Source organism: Stegodyphus dumicola, chromosome 6 (genome assembly GCF_044657685.1).
Source record: "Stegodyphus dumicola isolate Sdum_Otavi_A_Nest chromosome 6, ASM4465768v1".
Classification (NCBI taxonomy): Eukaryota; Metazoa; Arthropoda; class Arachnida; order Araneae; family Eresidae; genus Stegodyphus; species Stegodyphus dumicola.
Genome location: NC_140773.1, coordinates 5,814,678 through 5,838,268, shown reverse-complemented (window position 1 = coordinate 5,838,268; position 23,591 = coordinate 5,814,678). Strand labels below are relative to the sequence as shown.

Genomic DNA, 23,591 nt, shown 5'->3' with positions numbered 1-23,591 from the left:
TTGCGCCAACGTTTAATTGGATTAAAATATTACATAAATTGAATATCGAATTAAAAACCATCATACCAACGTTTAAAAGAATTAAAATATTACTTAAATTAAATACCTTAAAATAAGTAAATAAGAACGCTTCGTACACTAGAGCTAAAATGACAGCAATTAGTTTATTGTCGGTAAAAAAGGAGGAATGTCTAATAATTTTCTTACCGTTACAGCGGTTATTTCTTCCAACATCACCAATTAAAATTATGTAAAAATTAATCTATACTATGAATAAAATCTGAAAGGTTTCAGATTTTAACGGTCGCTCGAAACGGTTATATACGGCCGTCTCAGAATCGGCTCTTCTAACGGCTTCATCTGTGATCTACATTTTCGCACTTCATTGAAGAAACAATTAGCTACGTTTCCTCCAAAAATTTAAAATAAATTTCCTCTGGCCCTTGTAAGAATTTATAAATAAATCTTTGATTAGGAAAGCCAGGCTGGCGAAAATAAGGTCTCAAAGGACAATTTTTTGATTCCGAAACCAAAAATTCTTGGTACTTATCAAAAACAACATTCATCTTTGAAGGAGACATTTTTGAAGGAATTCGAAGATATGAATTAAATTTTAAAATGGCGCGGTAATGCACAAATTTTCAGCAACCTATCAGGGAGCTGATTACAGCTCATTAATGCACAAATATTCTATAACCAATCAGAGAGCTGATTACATCACGCCTAGAATTAAAATTATTTAAATAATCATACATAATAAAATCATTTTAAAAAAGAAATGCAAAATTAAATTGTATTTTAATATTTAACAGCCATAAATAATGTTTAAAACATTAGATTAAATTTATAGATATTAAAACCAATTACTTTTAAAGTAAGGTGACGTCACTGATTACATCATCCACAGCATAAAATTTCATAAAATATGATAAAGAATAAAATTTTTATTTCAAATAAAAATGCAAAATTAAGTTTATTTTTAATATTTAGAAGCCATAAATAATATTTAAAACACGGAATTTATGCATAATAACACGCATTATTTTTTAAATAAAATGTCAACAAAGTATCGGTTACCATAAATAACTTATCCAGCAATGGGTTTACCATAAGTCGTATTACTCGCCAAAAGAAAAATTGCCAAAAACTCACCAAAATCCGTGCATGTTATAGCAGTCCTATACCAAAGTAGCACCCTGTACGAACGTATGTACGTACGTATCTCGCATAACTCAAAAACGAGTAGCCTCAAAACGTTGAAGTTTTGTATATAGGACTGCTATAACATGTAGATGTGCACCTCTTATTTTGTTTGCAATCGGCCGCACCAAACGTATATAAATATATTTATATATATATATATATCCATTCTGTTACTCGGCTCAGTGACCTCAGTTTCTTTACTCTTATATGTTTGTAAATTGTGCAGTTTTTGCTTTAAAAATTATTGAATTATGTTGTTCTTATATTTTGGTTAAGGTTTTTATGCTTTTCGTAAAACTGGAAGCAATATTTGTACAATTATCAACAATTTAACAGTTGCTTAAGTGCGGTTAAGTTTTAAATAAATAACATGGCGGACATATTTGTTTACATTTGAAACAGCAGAGTAGTAAATTTGTTGCCAATCTAGAGAGACTAAGCTTCACAACAACAAAGATAACGCCTTCATTGATTATTGCGAATTAAATCATACTTAATTCTTTCTGGAATTTTTTCGAGGAAATAAGTGTTCAAGATTTACTTCGTAATTTTTTATATAGATATTTTGAGCTTTTATGCATTTTTCCCTGTCGCGAAGTGAGAACTGAATTAATTGAATGAGAAATACTGGATCGTCTGCGAAAAACTGTTTCTTTTTTGCGTTGTTTGCTTAATTTTTTTTAGACATCGTTCCAGCTTTAGTATTTGAATAGAACATGTGGCAACGATAGATAATTCTTCAAATGATATAAATTTTGTGCATTCTAAGTTATAATATGAACGATATATTAAGTAAACTTAGCGACAGAGTGTCGCTATGCTAAGCAAATAGAGTGAATTTTAAAGAGTGCATTTATTCTTTTGTGATTTATGCGCTGTCGATGAAGTAGATTTAATTCAATCCAATAAGTTTAAATGAAATGCAAGAAAGAATGCGTATAATTTAATATTCCGTACAAGGAAGTCATGTGGTGTACACATCAGATTTTTTTAACTTTATTATTAAGCAATACTTTCTTCGCACTTACGCCATACATAGTTCAAAAAACTAAATTTAAAAAAAAAAAACTAACTAAAGGCAGCACAGCAATATACGTATAATATCCCCGCTGCAACTTTTGTAAGTGTTAGCATTTTTTTTTTTTTTTTTTCCAATCTTTCCTCAGTTCTTCATATCAATGTTCAGTTTTCTTACTAGGATGGCTTTACAAAACTTTTTTTGTCTTTTTGTTATTAACGTTTTGTGTTTTTACTTTGTTTTAAATGTCATGATCTTAAGCCACATAAATGCGATTCAACGGCAAAATCACAAAGTATTTAAAAACAGCATACCTTTAGAATTTCCGATTGACGGACTTACGCGCTGGAGATTTTTTTTTTTTTTTTTTTTTTTTCATGCAGTTTTGCATTGCTTGCTTTGAAATCATTGAGTTTGGTAATCAAAAATTCCTTAAAATTGTACAAAATATGAAGTAGATAATAAAATTAATTCGAAATTGAAAACTCGAATTTTCAGCTGCCCAAGTTCGGGTGGAGGACTAAGTAATTCACAATTTGATGGCTCTAGATACTGCTGTTTTCACATTGCAAGATACATTCACGCAGATTCTTCATTGTTTAATTTCTTTAAAAAATAACACGGGACGAAACTATTTGGTTTCAACAGTTTGAGAAGTGATGCGTCGTTTTAGCGATTCAACGCAAAATACTGTTTCTAGACTAATATCCCGCTCGGAACAAATGTCACTTTTAGGCTAAAAACAACCTTAATTTGGTGTAGATTTTGAATAAACAAAGGATACTTTTTGACCTATTTTTAAATTTTACACTTTCATGTTTCTTTTCCATTTTATGAAGTATGAAGACTGTGGAATGGTGTGATTACATTGGCTTTAAAAGGCGATACACCACCCAATACTTCCGGGGAATGCATGACCCAGAGCTATGTAGAGCTCCTGTACTCCACAGTTTGGACACTGGACGATTAATAACTGGAAATGAGTAGCCTGGTCTAATCACTCGATTTTCTAAATGTTTCAAGCTGGTGGAAGTATATGTAAAGAAAGCTTCTTGAATCTATGGGTCTCACACATTATAGACTGTGTTAACTATAACAGACATTATAGCCTGTGTTGGCTCCGGCAGAATTATTTTACCTAATGGGAGCCTTAGCACTTAATAGGAGCCTTAGCAAGTCTAAAATTCTCTCTGACGGGTAAGCACTTGACAACACAAGAAACAATTGTCCTTTCACGAGTTAAACTTCACGAGCAAAAAGTTCACGAGTCATTTCGTTCCTGTGATAATTTAATTCTCTCATATCAAATCCGTAATCCATATCTAACCTTTTTTTCTGCTAGTGTATTTGAGAAAATTATTTCTCTAAATATTTTGACCAAAATAAATTTTTCAAGGGTGTTTTAAGTTTAAAAGGAGCACTATAAATAGTTTTAGTTTTATTTAGTTACGTCAAAGCACACGAAAGCCATCTTCTTGGGAAAAGGGGTGCCTTCGTGGAGGACTTTATGTGACTTCGTGACACATTATGTATGGGAAAAACCGTGAAACCTTCTGATAACCTTGTAGAGTTCCTCACTTTGTAATTGTACAATACTGACATAAAATAAAATTTACACATTTATTCATATACACATGGTTGAAGAGCTTGTAGTGTTCCTCACTTTGGAATTCTAAGTTAATGTTGGAAGTGTGGAATCTAAGAACTGATAAGCGAATAATCGCTTAAGTTCGTTGACAAGAAACAACAAAATAGAAGGGTAACTAACCCTTTATTATTCCGATAAGATTTAACAAAACTCCGCCTGGGAATGTAGAAACAAAGCCCGCACTTGGGCTTGAACTTGAAAAACTAAGAATTAAACTAAAACTAAGATTAACTAAAGAAATATAGCCGAAGCTATCAAGGTTCAAATCGAGTTGGCTCCTTAACTTATTTGACTACGAAGCTTAGCAAGGGAATCATGATTAAACTGTTTGGAGTAAATATTTAATTTAAAATGTCTTTCTTTTTTATACGATTAATGTAATCTTATGAATTATTAAGTAAAAAACCCTCTCTCATTTTCTTTCAATAACTGGCAGCGGAAAGCTCGATTGTCAGTAGCAGCAGCAGCTCGGAAACCTCCGTCGGATGATGAAGAAGAATGGCCAGAGGATTTCCCAGAGTTGTTTGCAGATTTCGCTAAAGCGGACGATTTTACCGCAAATGGCAGTCGAATTTCTATGGCAAACGCGGACAACTGGTTAGAAAAAGCAGGTATTTTGGATCATAAAGCACTGACATCGGTTCATACAGGGTTCTGTTTCCTTTCAACTGGAGGCAGTAGGTAAGCAACCTGTCCTGTCGTATAAAAATAAATTAAAACAAGTTTTTTTAATATACTGAAAGAAATGATAACGTATACTTCTCCAAAATATAAATAAACAGTTATTATACTTTTTGACAAAATTATTTCTCTAAATATTTTGACCAAAATAAATTTTTCAAGGGTGTTTTAAGTTTAAAAGGAGAACTATAAATAGTTTTAGTTTTATTTAGTTACGGCAAAGCACACGAAAGCCATCTGCCTGGGAAAAGGGATGCCTTCGTGGAGGACTTTCTAAGTGAAACTGGCTCATATACGCATTATGTATGGGAAAAACCGTGAAAATGCTAATTCAGCCAGTCCATTCGCGAAACCCGGACCGAAGTACTAGTGTTCAGGGACTTTCTCCATGCTGGGTTAAAGGAAATCCCGGACTAATTTGTGCATAGATATCATCAGACACTAAATTTTATCAAAGTCGAAAACTTATTTTTCAGTTGAAAATCCACATGTAAACAAGTATTCATAATATACTATAATGCCATCGACCTAAAGATAATACTAAACAATCGAAGAAAGCTGCTTCGAAAGGTTAACCATATCCACCCCGAAGTAAATGGACATTTTTACTAAAAAAAATCACGCTTTTGTTGATCGAATTATTTGCAAATAATTGTCGGAATACCGCTAAGCGTATTCACTAAAATTCTTCAGTAGTGTTATATTAAAGGCTCTAAATAAACATTCAGAACATTAAAGAACTGTGAAACCGCACGTTTTTTAATGAAGCCCAAAATTTGAAAATTACGAGTTACGAAAATACTTTAAACATTAAAAATTCTTCGCAGTGAAAGTTTTTTTTTTTTTTTTTTTTTTTTTTCTTTTTCTTATCCGTGTGTTTTATCAATACAATAGATTACAGTATACAATTTACAGAAAATTTTAAAGTTCTTTTATAAAACTACAAACAAAAATGTGAAAAAAAATCATTTACTATTGGAAAGCTTAGGAGAATTGCAATGAAAATAGCATAATTTTTAATATAAAAATCACAAACTGTAAAATCACAGTGTTTAAAATATCCGAAATCCCTCCTAAATTGTAAAGGTATTTTTCCCTCCTGCTTTCTTCAGATCCCAATGAGAGCACTGCAAATTTCGGTTTGAAAATAGAGTTTGAAAGCTTCTAAAAGACCACAGTGAAGTCCAGTGAAAGACTACAGTGAAAAGACTACAGTAAAATGCGGAAGAAAATAACTCGTCATTGTCAGGATTTGGCAAGTGGGTCGAAAGCCTTCCCAGTCGCTCTTTAAACGGGAGACATTGTAAGGTATTTTCTCCTTCCTTACCACATGTCTTCCTCGTGCAATTGGAAGCACGTCCGGCTGGCAATCGAGATTCTGGAGTTCAAAATCCGGCTAAGCTATTGCTTATTTTCTCCCGTTTCTTGCTCCGAATAAACCTAATGACTGTTAACCAGAGAACAGGGGCTCCATTACCTAGCTGACATGATGTCTGCCTTACACGGATTAAAGCCCCTGCCTCCAGAAGCTATTTATTATCACTAAGCAAAATAAGTTTACAGTGGCATACAAGGCCTTCAAGAACACAAGGACATAAGTAACATAGTCATTAATAAACCCTAAAGAAAGCATGTTACAAGTAGTACCTATAGCATTCAAACAATAAGCCGAGTATACTTTCATAATTTGTACCGCAAATATGAAATACTTTCAAAACTGAGTCCAACTAATTTAAATAAAAGCTATGGTACAAACAAAATATAATATATCCATTACTGTATTATACACAATTAATTTCAATTAGATTCACAATATCAAGAAGAACCTTTAAATTTAGAAAAAATGCATAAAGGTAAACTAAGACAATAATAAACTGCCAAATAAAATTTCTTCATGTGAATTCAAAATTAAGAACCAATAACTTTGATAACTGAACAATATTATCATAAAATACACTGAACCTGAGATATTACTACAATACAAAACATAAATATTTGATTTAAAAACAAAACCACTCCAAGTAATATAAAAATTCTACATCAGGTTTTCTGGCAACGCGATAGAAATACAGTACAAGAATAATGCCAACATAAAGATATGAAAAATTTCAAATTCTTCACAGTGGGACCTGAACTAAAATGTGGTGACCGGTAATTCATCACCACCAGGGTTCAACGACTGGGTCCCTGCCTTCCCAGTCGCCCTTGAAGGAGGAGTGGATGCAAAGCATTTTCTCCCTCCTTACCTCGTGCTTTTGTGGTGTAATAGGAAACACATCCTGCTAACAATCAGGAGGTCCGGAATTCGAGTCCGGGAGGACATAGACTCAAACACTATAAGTAAAGACTTAGACTCAAACAATATGCTATCATAACTTTGAAAATTAATCATTTTTTTTTTCAAAACTTGGTTTAAATTCATCGTTATTTCTCCAATTTAAAGGTTTCGAGGTCTGACCTATGAAGAATTCATACATTTTTTAAAAATGATCTCACTTACTAAAAAGATGCCTTTCGCTGATCTTATAAGTGACTTATATCAATGCAAGCCGGATTCGGAAGCCCCTGAAATAGAATTTTTAATATTTCCTGCTTCGAAAAATCTAAAGACTGCTTAAATTATTCATTAAGTTTAGTGAGTTAATTTCGAGTGAGCTAATTTCCTGATAAATGATCGGGACAGCTTAAGATGGTTTTGGTTAGGTTTCTTGTTAGATGTTTCAAGATTTCGTGATTTTTCCATTGCCCAATATTAATACGGACCAGTTTTCCTTATAAATTGTTTACAAAATGATCCATTTTCTGTGGCAGATGGTCTTAAGTTAGTTTGCCATACAAAAAAAGAAAAAAAAAAAAAGACTTAAGACTTATATGTCATTTTTTTTTAACTTAAAAGACTTAGACTCAAACAATATGCTATCATAACTTTGAAAATTAATCATTTTTTTTTTTTTTTTTTCAAAACTTGGTTTAAATTCATCGTTATTTCTCCAATTTAAAGGTTTCGAGGTCTGACCTATGAAGAATTCATACATTTTTTAAAAATGATCTCACTTACTAAAAAGATGCCTTTCGCTGATCTTATAAGTGACTTATATCAATGCAAGCCGGATTCGGAAGTCCCTGAAATAGAAATGTAATCGAGATTCAGTGCAAGTAAGCTGTTTTCTTCTATTTCAGATAAGAATATTAATTAATTTTTAAGAAGAAGAAGAAGAAGAAGATTTAGGCATTCCCCGTATCGAGAACTCAATCTCATTCCGGGTCCACTCCCCCTTTGGGCACATCATGGTGGTTCAACCTCCACTATTACCCTCCAGGAGAGCAGCGCACCACCTGGGGAAGTACCCCAGGCAGCACCGGTCGTCTAATGCTCCTACCAGTCGCTTGGGCGAGCCCGTCGCAGCGGGACATTACCCAGCGACCCCGGGGGAGACCCCCGGGTTACTAGTACCACGCCGCGCTAGGACGTGCCCTACAGCTAATATAAGTTTCCATTTCAAATACACTAAAGAATATTTTGGTACATGATAAGATGATAAACATTCCCGTGGCTAGAATGTGCTCAATTTCTAGCAGTTATTGGTAGTATCTTTATTCACTTATGACATAATACCGTATTAAGCACGTGAAAGTACTGTAAAGTTTTCAGAGGTATTCTCTAGTGATAATGAGAAGTTTACAAATAAAAGAAATAGGTCAAAGATGAAAGCGAAATTGTAAACTGAGTGATCAAGGCGACGGGTGACTATTTCTGAGAAGGAAAACTACTTCAAGGATACAGTAGTTTAAAAATCTCTACGCCCGTACTTAAGCTTTTATACATAAATATGGTAGAGCGTTATATGTCGTTAACAAAAATACCATTTTTTTAACATATGCAAACTCTCCGTGCATCATAGTTGTACAGTATGAGGATTACAAAAATAAGTACAATGCATGTATTAATAAAACAAAGAAGAACAGAAAACAGCAGTTTAAGCTTCATAAAACACCACTGCAATAATGTAAAGTATCAATTAAGTACAAACTAGAAATTCATGCGGTAATGTTATAAAGAATATCTCCCTCCTTTCTGCATGTCTTCGCAGCGTAATTGGAAGCACGCTCTACGCGTATTCGAGAGATCCTGAATTCGAATCCGAAATGGGTCAGAAAAAGATTGTAAACTTTTAAAAATTATTTTATATTATTACAATCTGTTTAAAAAATGACCTGTCGACAACACTGGAGATGATTTGAAAAGTGGGTATGAATAAAAACTTTATCTGTTGGGTACTGCAACGGAAACTACCAGCGTAATGGTAGGATCAGTAAGTGTGTTCTATAAAGATTAAGGCAGGAAATTCCTCTGTAACTTAAAGCACAACTTTTGAGATGTGCTTAAATTCTTTGCAGTGTAATGTCTTAAGCTATTTTATCGACCACCACAAGTTCTGAGAAAAGGAATGACCACCTCGAAATTTGCTACGGACAGAGTATTTCTTAGCGAATTCAAGGAAGTGACCAGCAGTCACAAAACAATCTCAGCTTTTTGTTCCTCTTATGGTTGTTCGAAAGGAGACAGTGTCTCAGACCACCCGGTTTGAGACCCCCAGTTGGAATCGAAAAGTTAGCACGGACTTCGCAGGCTGTCTTCATCATATCCAGTTTTTAATCAAAGTGCTCTCGCCAATCAAGAGGCGCTTCTAAAAATTATGGACAAATAAGGATCCTAGAAGTTTTTCCGACACGCCCAGGACAACTTGAACAAAATCATGGAACGCAGTTCCAGAGAGAGAAAAAATGAGAGTTAGTTGCAGTAACTAGAGAGAGAAACCTTCTCTCGGTTTTTTTTCCAGCTCGGCCACGAGCAAATTTTTACTTCGCTCTGAGTAGAGCGATATTAATATCTCTACCAAGAGATTTACAGCGAGGTAGCCGGGTTCACTGCTACCTTACGAAGAGTATCCTGCTCGGACACAGCTCAGTCAGGCAACCACCGGCTTAGAGATTCGATTAATTCAAGACAGCCTCATCTTGAGCCTACCCTCATCTTGAACTATTTCCAAACAAGAACTTTCATCTAAACAGGAACTTATTCACCCTACTGTGAGAACAATATTTTATGAATTTCTTTATTTATATTTTTTTGCATATAGCCTAGAAAGAACCCAAATAAATTCAGTTACGCTACCTCTTGTCTTCCGAATTCGTCACAGCAGTTAGGAATATTCTGCCCTTGCGCTGAACGCTTTGCCAACAAATTCTGAATTTTTAGTTGCTGAAGCATATATCAACTGGTTTTCCCTTTCCCCGATTAGACATAGCAACTATATATAGAATAGTTTACAAGCAACTTTTATTCTCTCTTAATGATAAGAAGCCATTAAAATTTTAAAATTTTTATGCGCCTAGTTATCTACCAAAAGATTGGCTAAAAGTGAATGTTGTTAGTTATTGATAAATCACACATCCTTGCTTGCTACCTTTAGCTGGCGCGAATTGACAATAATGATTTATCCTTTAGTGAATGGAATATAAAAAGAAACTTTTCTCGAACCTGCAGATCACTATCCACAGAATTTATAAAACTTCCAGAAACTTAGGCATTACCAAAGGAAATTCTGAGCTTGTGACTCAAAAGAATATAGTAAATGTTACTCTAAATAGCTTAGGAAATCATTTCGCTTCTGTTTTCCATAATATGAGCATTGAATTTGCCGAAAATACTGAAGCGCTGATTCTTATTTTTTTTATTTATTTATCAAATGTCTGTCGTTTGGCCACTAGGCCATTAGATTACAGGCTTTCCAATATCTCGCTACGCGACAAGAAAACGCACGTAGTGCAGGGCACGTCCAAATGTAAAGCAGTCATATCTTGTCTAATTGTTTGATTAGAATCAATAAGTACTGGGCCTGGGCAGCTGGCTGGGAGTGCACTCTTGCTGGCGGATTGGTCAGCAGCACTGCAAACGGGACGGTCTGGGCACTCTGTGCAAGACCCCCACGTGGCTCCAAATGGTCAATTCTAGATAAGGGCTACTATTACCGGTTAACCTTAACGGTGGAGGGATGGTGCCCACGTCCTCCGTTACTACTACTACTACTATCTTGTCCAGTTACACAAAGAGAAAACGTGGGAGCGTCCATTATGTTAAAACGAAAATGATGAGCACGGTGGCAAACGTGCTCAGTTAACATTCTAAAAGGTGCTACTGCAGCCGAACGAGGTGAGTCAAGAACAAGTTGGGGTCTAGAAATGATTGCATTCCAAGGTCTGCCATTCGAAGGACGCAAAATCCTTCGAATTCGGCTGTATGTAATCCGGCAAAATGCAAAAAGCTGTATCATGAAGAAAGCATCTGGATGTCCTAGATTCTAATATTTCCAATTTAGCTGAACTGAATGGAATCAAACAAAGATCCCTGCTTGACAAGATAAACAGCCCTCTCATTTCCCTCAATGGCACAGTGGAAAGAAATGCATTGGAAGGAAATTCTCAAGCAAAGTCCTATTAAGAAAATTCTCAAGCAAAGTCCTACATCATAGGACACGTGGGTTCTCAACCTTTGTATTAAAAGAAAGAGCCTGTAGTGTAGAAACAGAATCAGAAAAGATAACAGCTTCTTTAAAAGAGTTTTGTCGTATAAAAAAATTCAGTTGTTATAAGAATAGACTATCTCTCCATCAAAATGAGTCGTGAAATTTCCAGCCGGAAGGCGAAAACAAAAATGTTCACTAAAGATGCCAGCTCCTGCGCCTTGCGAAAAATCTGAAAGCGAACCAGCAGAATACACATATAACCAGTTATCCGAAGATAAAGGTTCTGGGTGGTCTCCAAAGCGATCACCCATAAGGCCTCGGGAGAAAGATCCGACTCTCTGATTTTCTGAATTAGATCCAACTTACATCGAGATATTGAAATAATTCTATCAAGGCGCTTAACTTTGCCATTTCACAAGGGGTGGTAGGCAGTAGTGTGTTGTAAAATTTACGCCACAGATTTTGGATAAAGCTCGTAATGCGTCATATTTTAATTGGGATCCACGATCACTGAGTTTGCTTGGCGCTCCAAAACGCGCAATCCAGTTCCTGTTAAAGGCTCTTGCGAAGTTCAGCTGAGATATTATCTAACGATATAAAGTATTTTTCCCCCACCTTCTTAGCATGCCTTCGTGGTGTAAGGGTCAGCACGCTCGACGCGTATTCGAGAGGTCCGTGGTTCAAGTCCCGGCGAGGGCATTGCTCATTTGGCTATTGGATTCCCTAATCACCAGTCGCCCTTTAAAACGGGGGCATATTAGGTATTTCCCCCGGCCTTCTTAGCATGCCTTCGTAGTGTAGTGGTCAGCACGCTCGGCGCGTATTCGAGAGGTCCGTGGTTCGAGTCCCGGCAAAGGTGTTGCTCATTTTTCGTCACTCTTGCTTCGAAATAACCTAATGTCTCTACAACGGAATTGCTTCTATCCAATTCGAAAAGCTGCCAGAGCAAGTAAGACATTTAATAATCCCTGTGGATGGGTAGAGTGGTCCTTTGAGATCGATATGGATTGCAGAAAATCTTCCTGGTGGTACTTCAAACTCATCTAATTTTGTTTTGGTTATGCCGGTTGATTTTAGCTGTTTAGCAAGGAATGCAGGTTCGCTTTCACAGTTGTATATCCTCCTTAATATTTGGCCAAAGGGATTTTGATGTTATTAGTTTTATAGTCGATTTTATTTTTGGATATGATAGATCGTTAATTCGTTGAAAGACTTGTTTTCTGAAAGCTTGAGGAATATACTGGCAAATATTTTTAGTTTATCATACTACAAATATTTTCCCCAGGGTAGAGAACAGTGCTTTAAATTCAAGGAAGTAGTGGTTTGCAAACTCTTCAGTTCTTCATATTGAGTCTGTTCATTAGCTATTTTGTCATAACCTGTTGATGATATTTCATTATGTCTGGATAATGTAACGGCTGCAATATTATTCTCACCCTTTAACTGGGAGACTAACTCGAAAACTGGGAGATATGATGAAGTTGGCGGGCTTCTCTAGGTGCTGCTTTGTCAAGATTTTGACAAAAGGCGAATATTAAAATCCCTTAACACGCAGTGCTATCGCCCTGAAACCACCAATTTTCGAATTTTCTCTCCTCTTCTCTCAAATGTTTGAGTGAAAACGATTGATGACTTATCTAAATAACACAAAATGAGTATAGAATCATACCTTTCTTAGGTCTTCAAATCGGATGCCATTTAAAATTCGTTTTCAGTGAGACAAAATAACTTCCTTTTATTAATATAAACAACTTTAAATTTCAAAAGTTATTCATCACACATCATCATTTCTATCATAAACAATAATTAAACTGTATATATCCACAACGGTACTTACGTATTATCGCAACCAGATTGGCGCGATTTGTAAGTTTGAGTAGAAAAGTATGAATAGAAAGAAAATGTACATTTATTAATTACAGATAATTTTTAATACAGTTTTTTATATTATTTTGTTTTAAAATATAAAATAGCAATTAAACCCTTCCGGTTTCGAATTTGAATAAGTTGCAGAATTATTTTTTCGGCGGAAATCTTTTGGCTATTGCTTTTAGCACTTATTGAAAACCGTCTTCGCCATTAACAGCTTGAGCTTGGCGCCATATAAATTCGATAAGGTATGAGTAAAGATGACGACGGGCTGTTCCTCTCTGTTTTCTGTTGCGCCATTTGGCTGAGCCCCACATGCGCTCTACATGTTGTGTGTGAACGCCCGTGTTGGGATCCACAAAGTTATATTTGTGATTAACAGTTCCATGCAGAAATCCAGCATTTTCGAACTCACTTGTATTGTATCCTTTCCAGCAATCCGAATAAATGATGCTTCCTTCCTTGATATTTTCGCAAATTTTTTCCGTGATGGTAACGGCGCTTCTGTTAGGTACAGTAACCAAAAAAATAATTCTGCAAAAAAGTAATTAAAGTATTTCAGGGCATTCAATCTAACCAGTAAGAAAAATAATTTCTTTACGAAAAGCTACGTATAACACGTAGGGTTGCCGTAAGTATGGTCGCCAAATTTGGCGATTTATGCGAATTTTGGCCTGGTTGCGTTAATACGTAAGAACCTAAACAACTTGTGTATATTTATGACATTTGCTTTATGGTTTCAGGGTGCTACTACTGAGCCACTAGAGCGCTTTGTCACAATGTTTTTTTCCCCAGAGGCTCAGTAATCGCGCCCTGAAACTACTGCTCTTCACAATGGTGTTTCCTGCTTTCAAATAGGAATGTTTATTTTTACCCGGATGTAGGTAAGAAGTTCTGAACCACAGAGTTATTTTATTTCTAAACAATACATGCACCTGCTCAGTAAAAATGTATTTCATTTCCAGAAATTTTTCTCACACTTGCTTCCTATGCTAGTATTGTGATTTTAGAAGTCATTTTGGGATATTTAAATAAAATATAAATATATTTTGCTATAATTAAAAATAGAAATCGCGTAAAACTTTTATTTAATTTTAAAATATTTTACAAATCGATTGAGACGGGATACGAATAAAATAACTACGAATGGAGAATGAAGGATTCGTATCAAAGCCGAAAAGACCGAGCGCCCCCTCCCCATTTCACTGCAGTAGAAAAATTTCATAAATGCTTATTTTTTCTTTTTTTTTTCTGACGATTTAATTAGTAAAATAATGTAAAAAAATTACATATAATACAATTCTTAATTACATTTCTTTTAATTCGCAAATATAGTCATTTATTGGAAACGCGCACGGAAAAAGGTAATTTTTTCCCCTACCATCTCAGTAAGTTTCAAAGTCTTAGACGAGCGCTGGCTTCACAGTGCAAACACCACCCATATATCAATGCGCAAGAGTAGATTTTTTTTAATTCATATATTATTTGTCTCCAGGATCATAATATTCAATTTCTAGAATGTTTTCGTTAAAACATTATAAAAAACAATATTAAAACATTATAAAATATTAACATTATTAAAACATTATAAAAATAATATCGCGCGCATCAAAGGTCTTTTATCAAAGGTCTTGTTTGTGGTCTGTATAAATTGTACATACCCTTCCTTCTAGATAATGCTTGAAGTATCTAACTGAAAGATATACACTGGTGTGCAAAAATTAAGGACGAAGTCGAAAAATTAGCATATCAGCTGAACGAAGAGGCAGAGCGGACAGAAAGACCAATCATGAGATAAGTGAAAGTAAGGTGATGTACGGTAGCACATGCGCAGATATGCAGGTAGACGTAATGGGGGAGTGTATGAGTAGTATAAAGCATGTTGTCGGTGTAAGATCAGTATTTCTGGCAAAGAGATTGCACGCCGTATAGCAGTTAAAATCACACCGAGTGGCTGCCTCAGCGAGAAATGGCGAATAATCAATCAGTTAGACGACATCTGGATGCTTTTACCCTAGGTCGAATCATTGGGAAGTTGGAGGAAGGCCGCAGTGTGACAAGTGTGGCTGCAGAGTTCGGAATTACTCACAGCATCGTTTCACGACTTTGGAGACAATTTCAAACTACAATCCGGGGGTTTAGTAGTGGTCGTCCACGAGGAACCACACCCGCAGATGACCGTATATTGCCTTACAGGCCAGAAGAAACAGGCGGCAGACAACGGGAGAAATCGCTAGACGCACGACACAAGCGACTGGACGACCTATATCGCGTTTTACCGTGGCCAGAAGACTGCAGGGTGGTGGTCTGTTTGCACGACGCCCTGTACGGTGTGTACCTCTAACGCCTGCCCATCGGAGAAGGCGTTCTCTGTGGTGCCGGGAACACCGGAATTGGAGAGACAATGAATGGGGACGAGTACTCTTTACAGATGAGAGCATATTCTGTCTGAGTAGCGATTCTCATCGCATACTCATCTGGAGAGAGCGGGGAAGCCGCAATCATCCCTCGAACATCATTGAAAGCGACAGGTAGGGAGGTGGCGGTGTTCTCGTTTGGGGAGGCATCATGCTTGGTAGTCGTACAGACCTTCATATCTTCGACGCAGGTTCAGTCAACGGGACCCGTTATTGTAACGAGATTCTTCTTCCATATGTGCGTCATTTTAGAGGCGCTAAGGGTCCGCAGTTCCTTTTCATGGACGACAATGCACCATGTCATCGCACAGTAGCTGGCGAACAGCTCTTAGAGAGTGAGGATATTGAACGTATGGATTGCCCGGGACGATCTCCGGATCTCAATCCCATCGAGCATGTATGGGATTTTCTAGGCAGACGCTTGGCAGCTCGTACCTTACCACCAGTAACGATTCCGGAGCTCCGATTGGCTTCAAGACGAATGGGCAGCAATGCCTCAACAACTCATTGACACCCTCAATCTCAGCACGGGCAGACGCTGTAAAACCTGCCTAGCAGTCAGGGGAGATCATATCCCCTATTAAAGACCGGATGTTTCTTGCTGGACACCCATCACAGGGATGTTTCGGCCTTCAGTCGCATTGCGTTCCATGCTACTTTTTCAATAAAGCTTCTTTTTATCCCTCTGATTTCTCTTTTAGTAAGTGATGCTTACATTACTCATGTCCTTACGTATTAGCGATCTTACGGTATTAAATGTGTTGATTTGGAAAGCTTTTGTGCAAAGTTATATTGAAAAAACCGTCTCGTCCTTAATTTTTGCACACCAGTGTATGTTTAACAATTCTCTATTGTAGGTGGTATATTTTTGAAGAATATCGTTTAATTTTTTAGAAAAAAAAATGGTATAGGTTTCCAAGAGGAGTTTTGAATTGTTGCAACACTGAGCCAATTGCCATATCTGAAGCATCTGTAGAAATAACGCCAGAGGTAGTTCAGAATTGGGAAAAGACAACTGTGCAGTGTTCACCAGGTCATTCTTGCACTTTTCAAACTGTTTCTCAACTTCTTCAGTCCATTAAATTTTCTGTTTGTCCATCTTTTAATTCTCTTAAGATATTTATGTAACAATGCTTTATTCTTTGCCGAATCTTTTAGGTAACCACAATAAAACTTAAGTATTCCAACAAAAGTTCGAAGTTCATGAATTGTTTCTGGTCGTTCGTAGTTAGCAATAAATTGAACTCTTTCTGGCAGGGAACGGAAACCCTGATGTGTAACTAGATGTCCTAAAATCTCAATTTGTTGAACAGTGAACACATATTTTGAAATATTTATCTTTAAACCAAAGGTATTTAATCTTTCGAAAATTAATTTAAGGTGACTTTCGTGTTCTGCATGAGTACTGGATGCAATATGTATATCGTCTAAATCGGGAAAAACTAATTCTAATCCTCTAAAAACTTCTCGAATAAATCGTTGGAATTTGCAGGAACTTTTTTAAACCAAAATTCATTACACTAAATTCGTACAAACCGAAAGAAGTGATGATAGCTGTCTTACATTTATCTTCCTCTGCAATGCAAATTTGAAAATAAGCTTTGGATAAATCAGTTTTAGAGAAAATATTTGTTCCGTTTAAAATATGATGAAAATGATCAATCGAGGAATCAAGTATCACTCCTAAATACTTATAAGTAGGAACCAAAAGAAATGGTTCTCCGAAGAATTGCAAGTTGGGGTGAGTTCCTCAGATAAATAAAGTAGCAACACATTTTGCGATATTAATTTACCTCTTCTACAGTCCCAGCCAAAGCTGTAGGATTGAAAGATAATTCTGTAGTGCAGAGATTACCGTGGTGATGTTGCAGTGTGGAGAGATGATGGCTGCGTCGTCCGCATATAAAGCTAGATCGACATTAGGTGATTTAGAAATATCATTTACAAATATGGTGAACATTTGTGGCGAAAGTAAACGTCCCTGATGGACGCCGGCATAGATTGGACGAGGAGTTGAGTATTCCTGGCTAACTTGCACTCGAAAGGATCTAACTGTCAAGTATGAGTTAAGAATTTTAATGAATTGGGCCGAAAAACGAAGCCGCATGAACTTGTAAATAAGCTCGTCGTGCCAAGTCAAGCCAAAGGCTTTGGCAGTATCAAGATAGACAATTCCAGTTTTCTCTCTTTTACGAAAGCCCTCATGAATGAATGGATGAACTCTACTACACGGAGTAACTGGTATACCGTGAACAATTTAAAAAGTAATTCGCCGTTTATAGTGAATCAATGCAAAATGCCGAAACGAAATTAACAGCCCTTCTGTGCAAATTTCCTCTTTGGGCTAATAAAAATGAATAACTACTTATTGTCTTTTGGCATAAAAGATGTATAAATATGACTATTAAGAAAACGTTAAAGTAAATTTTACGAAATAATTAAGCTCATGAAAAAATATAAAGTACTTGAAATTTAAAAAGAAAAAAAAAAAAAAAAAATATTACTCATGCAATAACTGGGTCACTACAAGTATTTTGTTACTAAAAAGGGGAATTTCAAATGTTACTAAAAAGAGGAATCTAATTTAGGAATTTCAACTGGTATTTAATAAGCATAATGAGGTCTGCATCTTTTTGCATCCAATAAACTGGACTTTAATTAACGGGCAAAACTAACGCTTGGTTCAATGTATGACATAAAGCATAAAATTGTAACCATCACTTGGCAACAGTGTACTTTGCCGTCATTGTCAATAAATTTTAAGTCGAAGTGTTAAAACGTACAAAATGTTAATTACAATTTTAATCGCTATTATGGATTCCGAATTAGTTAAAAGTATGGATTCGGCTGAGGTTATTTTGATCCTCATACCAATACTTTTACTTTGTCTCATATTAACAATATTGATTTTGTTGTGGTATTCTGGACTGTTCCTTTCCATAGACGTTACAGCGTGTAGGCCGCCGTTTCAAGAGCTGGAAGTTGCGTACAAATTTGTACGGGGATCTCATAAAGATTGCAGTTCGTTGTACACTGAAGCCCATTCTTTAGCTCCAAATTTAAGGTGTATAGGTGTATATTATGACAATCCGAAAGAGGTATTGTGATAGCTCTTTATTATACGTAAATTTGTGTATTTGTTTCAAAATAATTATATCGATTTTTTCCCACACTACGAAATGAAATTATAAGTAAACAGGTTGAATAAATAATTTTAAAGCGAAAATATTTATCGTTCACAGTTTTGTAATAAATGTACTTTTTTTATTGTAACGAATTGTTTAGTTAAAATATGGTTAATTTAAAAAATTACTAAAATTTAGCTTTTAAGAAATCACTATCTGGTTTTTAACGCATTATTTGGGACGAAAAAATTTTTTATGCCCGTATAAGTTTCAAATTAAAACTACTATAAGATTTTTAATTTTTTTTTTTTTTTTTTTTTTTTTTACAAGTTGGCATAAGGTCTGGTGGCAGTGAATCAAATGTATGAAATTGTTTATCCACATAAGTAAAATAAATATAAACCAGTTTTCCATCATCTTATTGAGTGCTTTCTATGAGTCTTTCAAGCAAATAATCACTGGATTATTATCTAACATACTAATATTTTTTTAATGTCAGATATAAGAAGCATCTTCTGGAGAAAATGCTTTGAATTACATTTCTACTTGGTAGTTGCTATAATAGAATAAAATAATTTATCTCGTGCTGCATATTGCCACCACATAAATTCTCCTAAAAATGAATTTAAGTTTTGGTGAGTCATTCTTTGTCTTTGTCTTTTTTGGGTGAGTCAATGGCAAGTTGTCTCCATTTGGTGATATGAAAGTTCATGTCGCCAAATGAAAATGGGCACTGAATGCAATGCATGTGAATTACTGGAAATTTCAAATATAAATTAAAATTACAAACTAAAAAAAAAATTGAAAGTAACAAGCTAAAAATAAATGACAAACATGAATTACTAGGAAACCAGAAAAATAATATGTACTATTTCTTAACTTGTATCAGAAATGTTCGTATTTTGCAATATTCTTAATCAAGTAAATATGCTGAAATTCAGTTGCAACGAATGCATAATAGGGTAAAAAAAAAAAAATGTGTACTTACCAGGAAAAAAATGTGGCTATCAACAAATACCATGTATACAAAGTTTTAGTGATTTAGCTAACACCTAAATTTAAATATTTTGCCTGCAGATCACTGGGCAAAAAATTCCTCTTCTTTTGTTTTTGTTTTGTTTCAGCACAGTGAGCAAGCAGCATATCAATTTATTCATAATGAGAACTAATTGTAAATGTGTCTCATGGATGTATTACTGGGCATAGTAGTTAGAAAAGGTTGCCGATGAAGTTCAGTTAAAATCAGGGCTGGCAAGTTTCTGCTAAAGTGATTAAAGCCGGCATAGAGCCACAAAGGCAGTAACTTATGCAAAATCTGTGCAAGTAAAAACTGGTTGATGTACTGTAAATAGTGAAGGGGAATGTCTTTTAAAATAAAACATATTCAGCTACAGTTCTTATAATTATCCGGTATCTTATAATCTCTGGTATCTTATAATCTCCGTAACCACCTCGAAGATTAACTTTCCTTCATACATTATTTCTCGAGATTTTTTGATGAACTGGATCATCTCGTTCATAGTCAAAACTGGCAACAACGTTATCTACGTAGAAGCTGTGCAAGAGTTTAGCTACCATATCCGTATCATATTGAGAATTTTTCATGTACTTTTGTGAATGGAATTCTATAACAGATGCCAAAAGGAAAGGACTACTCTTAATCCCAAATACTACTCTAGTACGACGAAATATTTTCGTTTTCTTCCACATCATTCTACCAGAAAAATCGAAGCCAACCTCTATCTTGAGGCTTTACACTGATCTGTAAGAAAGCCTTCTCAATGTCTGCTATAGTAGCAAACTTTCCTTCATGAAATCTCAACAAAAGAGAAGGAATTAGTTCTATCAAATTTGGTCCACACTCCAAACACTGATTTAGAGAAAGAGATGATTGTTTCCTTGCAGACGCATCAAACACCGGTCGAATTGGTGTTGAGCTATTTGTTTTTTTTTTTTTAATCAACGGTCTATGCAGCAAATAATGTCTATAGTCAACCTCTGCATTTTCTTTAACTTCTTCTAAGTTACACCAGTCATTAAAATCTGCATAGTATGAAGAAAATAAACTTTGCGATAGAAATTTCTGGGTGGTAGACTGTAAACGTTTCAAAGCCAAATCCTTGTCGTTGGAAAGTGGTACATGATTCTCCACCCACGGAAGTGCGACTTCATAACGCCCGTCTTCGTTTAGAGATACAGAATTTTGGAACTGCAATTTTGCTTGCAAATCCCTTTTCTCTCTCGTCTTTTTTGTAACTGAATCTGTTATTCCGATAACATTAAGTCTCCACAGTTCTGATAGCATGGCATCATTAACAAGCTGATCTGTCACTATCATGGCAGAATTAGCATTAGTATTTATAATATAAGGTATCTTATTAACCACTTGCGCTACAACTAAACTTCACGGTTGTGGTGCCGTGTGCGACAATATAACAAGTAAAGTGTCTCATATACTCTGCTCAGCAGCTGCGAGTGCAATCAAGAGCTGTAACTTGAGAAATAAACAATCTCGTCGTTATACGACATGTGCACCACGTTATTTTCATTTTTGCACACAGTTTGAGACAAAAGCATATTGACGTGCATGGCAAGTCTTTTTAGCGCAAGTGGTTGAAGCCCATCCCAACAGTGTTCCGATAGCTACCAGTACGAAAAACAAATGTATTATTTTGCCATTAAAGAGTTTACTCGCAACGTCAGCTCCTATTAACAGATCAGTTTCTAATGATTTATCTTTCCCATGGATTAATTCATCTGTCATAACAATACCATTATCAGAAAGTTCTTTAACAAATGGTTCAAATTTTTGAATAGGAATTTCTGAACAAATTTCCTGTTGGTCATATACTTCAAAATTGCAGTGGTAATTCTCATTTACACTGCTTAAATATACACAATATCGAAAATGCTTGTCAGAATGTTCTTTACCACCAAATAAATTATGAATAACGTTTTCCTCCGTAATTTTTTGTTACTGCATTTCTCTTATGATACTCTTATTTTCTTAAATAAGATCGAGAGCCTGTATCGATTAATGCACGAATTATTTTTCCTCCATTTGTACCCCATAATCTCGCATACAACGTTTGTAAAAGATCTTCACGCATACAGGTTCTATTACTGCATCACCAATCACATTTTGTTTTAGTTCTGGAGTATTTTCCTTTTGTTTTTTACATTTCTTCAATTTTTCTTCTTTGCACATAACCCTGCAGTGTCTGCCACGGCAGTTTTCACAAATAATTTTAGACCTGCAGTCTCATGCCCTATGCCTAATTCTGCAATGCAAAAAACAAGATTTCTGTAATAATTTCTTCTTATCATCTAGTTGCATTTTAATGCATGCTCGTAAATCATCACCTTATCCGCAAAAAAAGCAGACAGTTTGTTTACTTTTCGGAGCGCCTGTGGCGTGGAAAAGTCCAATCGCAGTAGGAATGTTGTGCATTTCATTAGCAGATGGCGGGAGGGTAGAATGTTTGATCTTACTTTCGAAACCCAAACCTTGCTTTGCCAGCGATATTTTCTCTTCACCCTCTACTTCGGATTTTTAGAAACTTCATTAATGCATTAAGTTTATTTGATGATTTACTAGTTTCACATAAACCTACGCTTCTTTCCCATACTCTAATAACATCTTCTGGCAAACAAGATTCAATGAGAGGGTATAACGTACATGCGTATTTGTCAAATGTGACCTTTAATGCCTTGAGTGCTCTCAAATGAGTTTTTCAGTTTTATCGTACAGTTTCACGAGTCGTTTTGCTTTGTTTCGGCTCAATGAATTACTCAAAAGTAATCTCAACAATTCTCTCACATATACTTCTATGAGAAGATCCTCTTCGCTGAAACGAGCCTTAAGGCATTCAGTTACTTGGTAATAATTATCAGCCGACGGGTGGGGGAAGAATCAACGATATCTCATGCACGCAAACCTTCAACAGAGGCTTGGAATAAATATTAAAATTTATCTTCAGATAGAATTTCTAGATCATCGTGAATTTTCAACCATTCCTTAACATCACCACTGAATTTTTTAAATTCAATTTTTGGCAGTTTGAACTGTAGTGCTGTTATTCCCCGAATTAGTATTACTCGTTATTCTTCGTACCTTAGTTCTAAGGCTCGCATATTTTTCACTATATATTGTACTATCATCGTATGCCTTATCAAAATCACTTTGAGAACATTTAGGATAATCAGATAGCAATTTTATAATTTCTTTTTCTATCAAATCAAGCTTCAACTATTTTTCTTCTGTGTCATTAGGATTTTGATTTCTTCTATATCATATACTTCTTTTCTTAAACAAAGTCTTCCAATTTATTAGATATTTGTGTAGAAACATTTCTTAAAGGTGTAGGTAATTTCTTTAAACCTTCCATTTTTAGAGTTTATAAATAATCATATATTTATAATCATAAAGTAATACAATAAATAAATCCTTCAAGCCGTCCCTGTTCGGACGCCAAATGTTGTTTTAGAAGGTTAAATAAAAGATGTCAAAAAGGTAAACTTACCTTTTGTTCTTCTTCTTGGTGGACGGCTGAGAGGATTTCTTATATGAACTCGTAAGACTAAAAATAGGAGGCTTCCTTTAAACAGACACAACACATTTTATTAGTATTTACAAATATTTACGAAGAATTTGATTGTTAGAAGGAGCTTCCATTCCGTTCTCACGCTACAGTCTCTCTCAGATCTCAATTAGAGCAAAAGAAAGGGGAAGAATGCCTGTTATCTAGTGGCAAGAATGGGACACCTTCTTAAGTCGCCACGTGGAAACTGTAACATTTAGTAATACTTCATTCAAGAAATTTATGTAAAGAAAAGGACCTGATTTTGTGTTAGGCTATGAAGTTTTCATTTTATATGTGTATTTCTTTTCTGTTTCATCGCTATTTGTGTACAGTAAGGTTTAGTCTTTTTCTCAAGGCATGATTATATAAGTAAGGAAAATGTATTTAGTATGATTATGTATAGCATAACCAGTAATTAGATCATTACAAATATTACTTCAGTTTAGGGGTGATTGTGGTTTGTATATTCTAAATTTTTAACTTTCTTGAATCCTGAATTTCTGCATTTGTGGTGTTTAAA

The 23,591-nt window shown here is 35.3% G+C and overlaps 1 protein-coding gene across 1 annotated transcript in view; it reads left to right on the top strand.

Moving 5' to 3' along the window:
• Positions 1-18,092: 18,092 nt before the first annotated feature.
• Positions 18,093-23,591, top strand: part of LOC118188890 (testis-expressed protein 264-like) — a 30,842-nt gene continuing 25,343 nt past the window's right edge. The window contains exon 1 of the mRNA XM_035359411.2: positions 18,093-18,461. Within this exon, the coding sequence (XP_035215302.1) occupies positions 18,150-18,461 (312 nt within the window). The 5' untranslated portion in view covers positions 18,093-18,149. The remainder of the gene's footprint in view (positions 18,462-23,591) is intronic.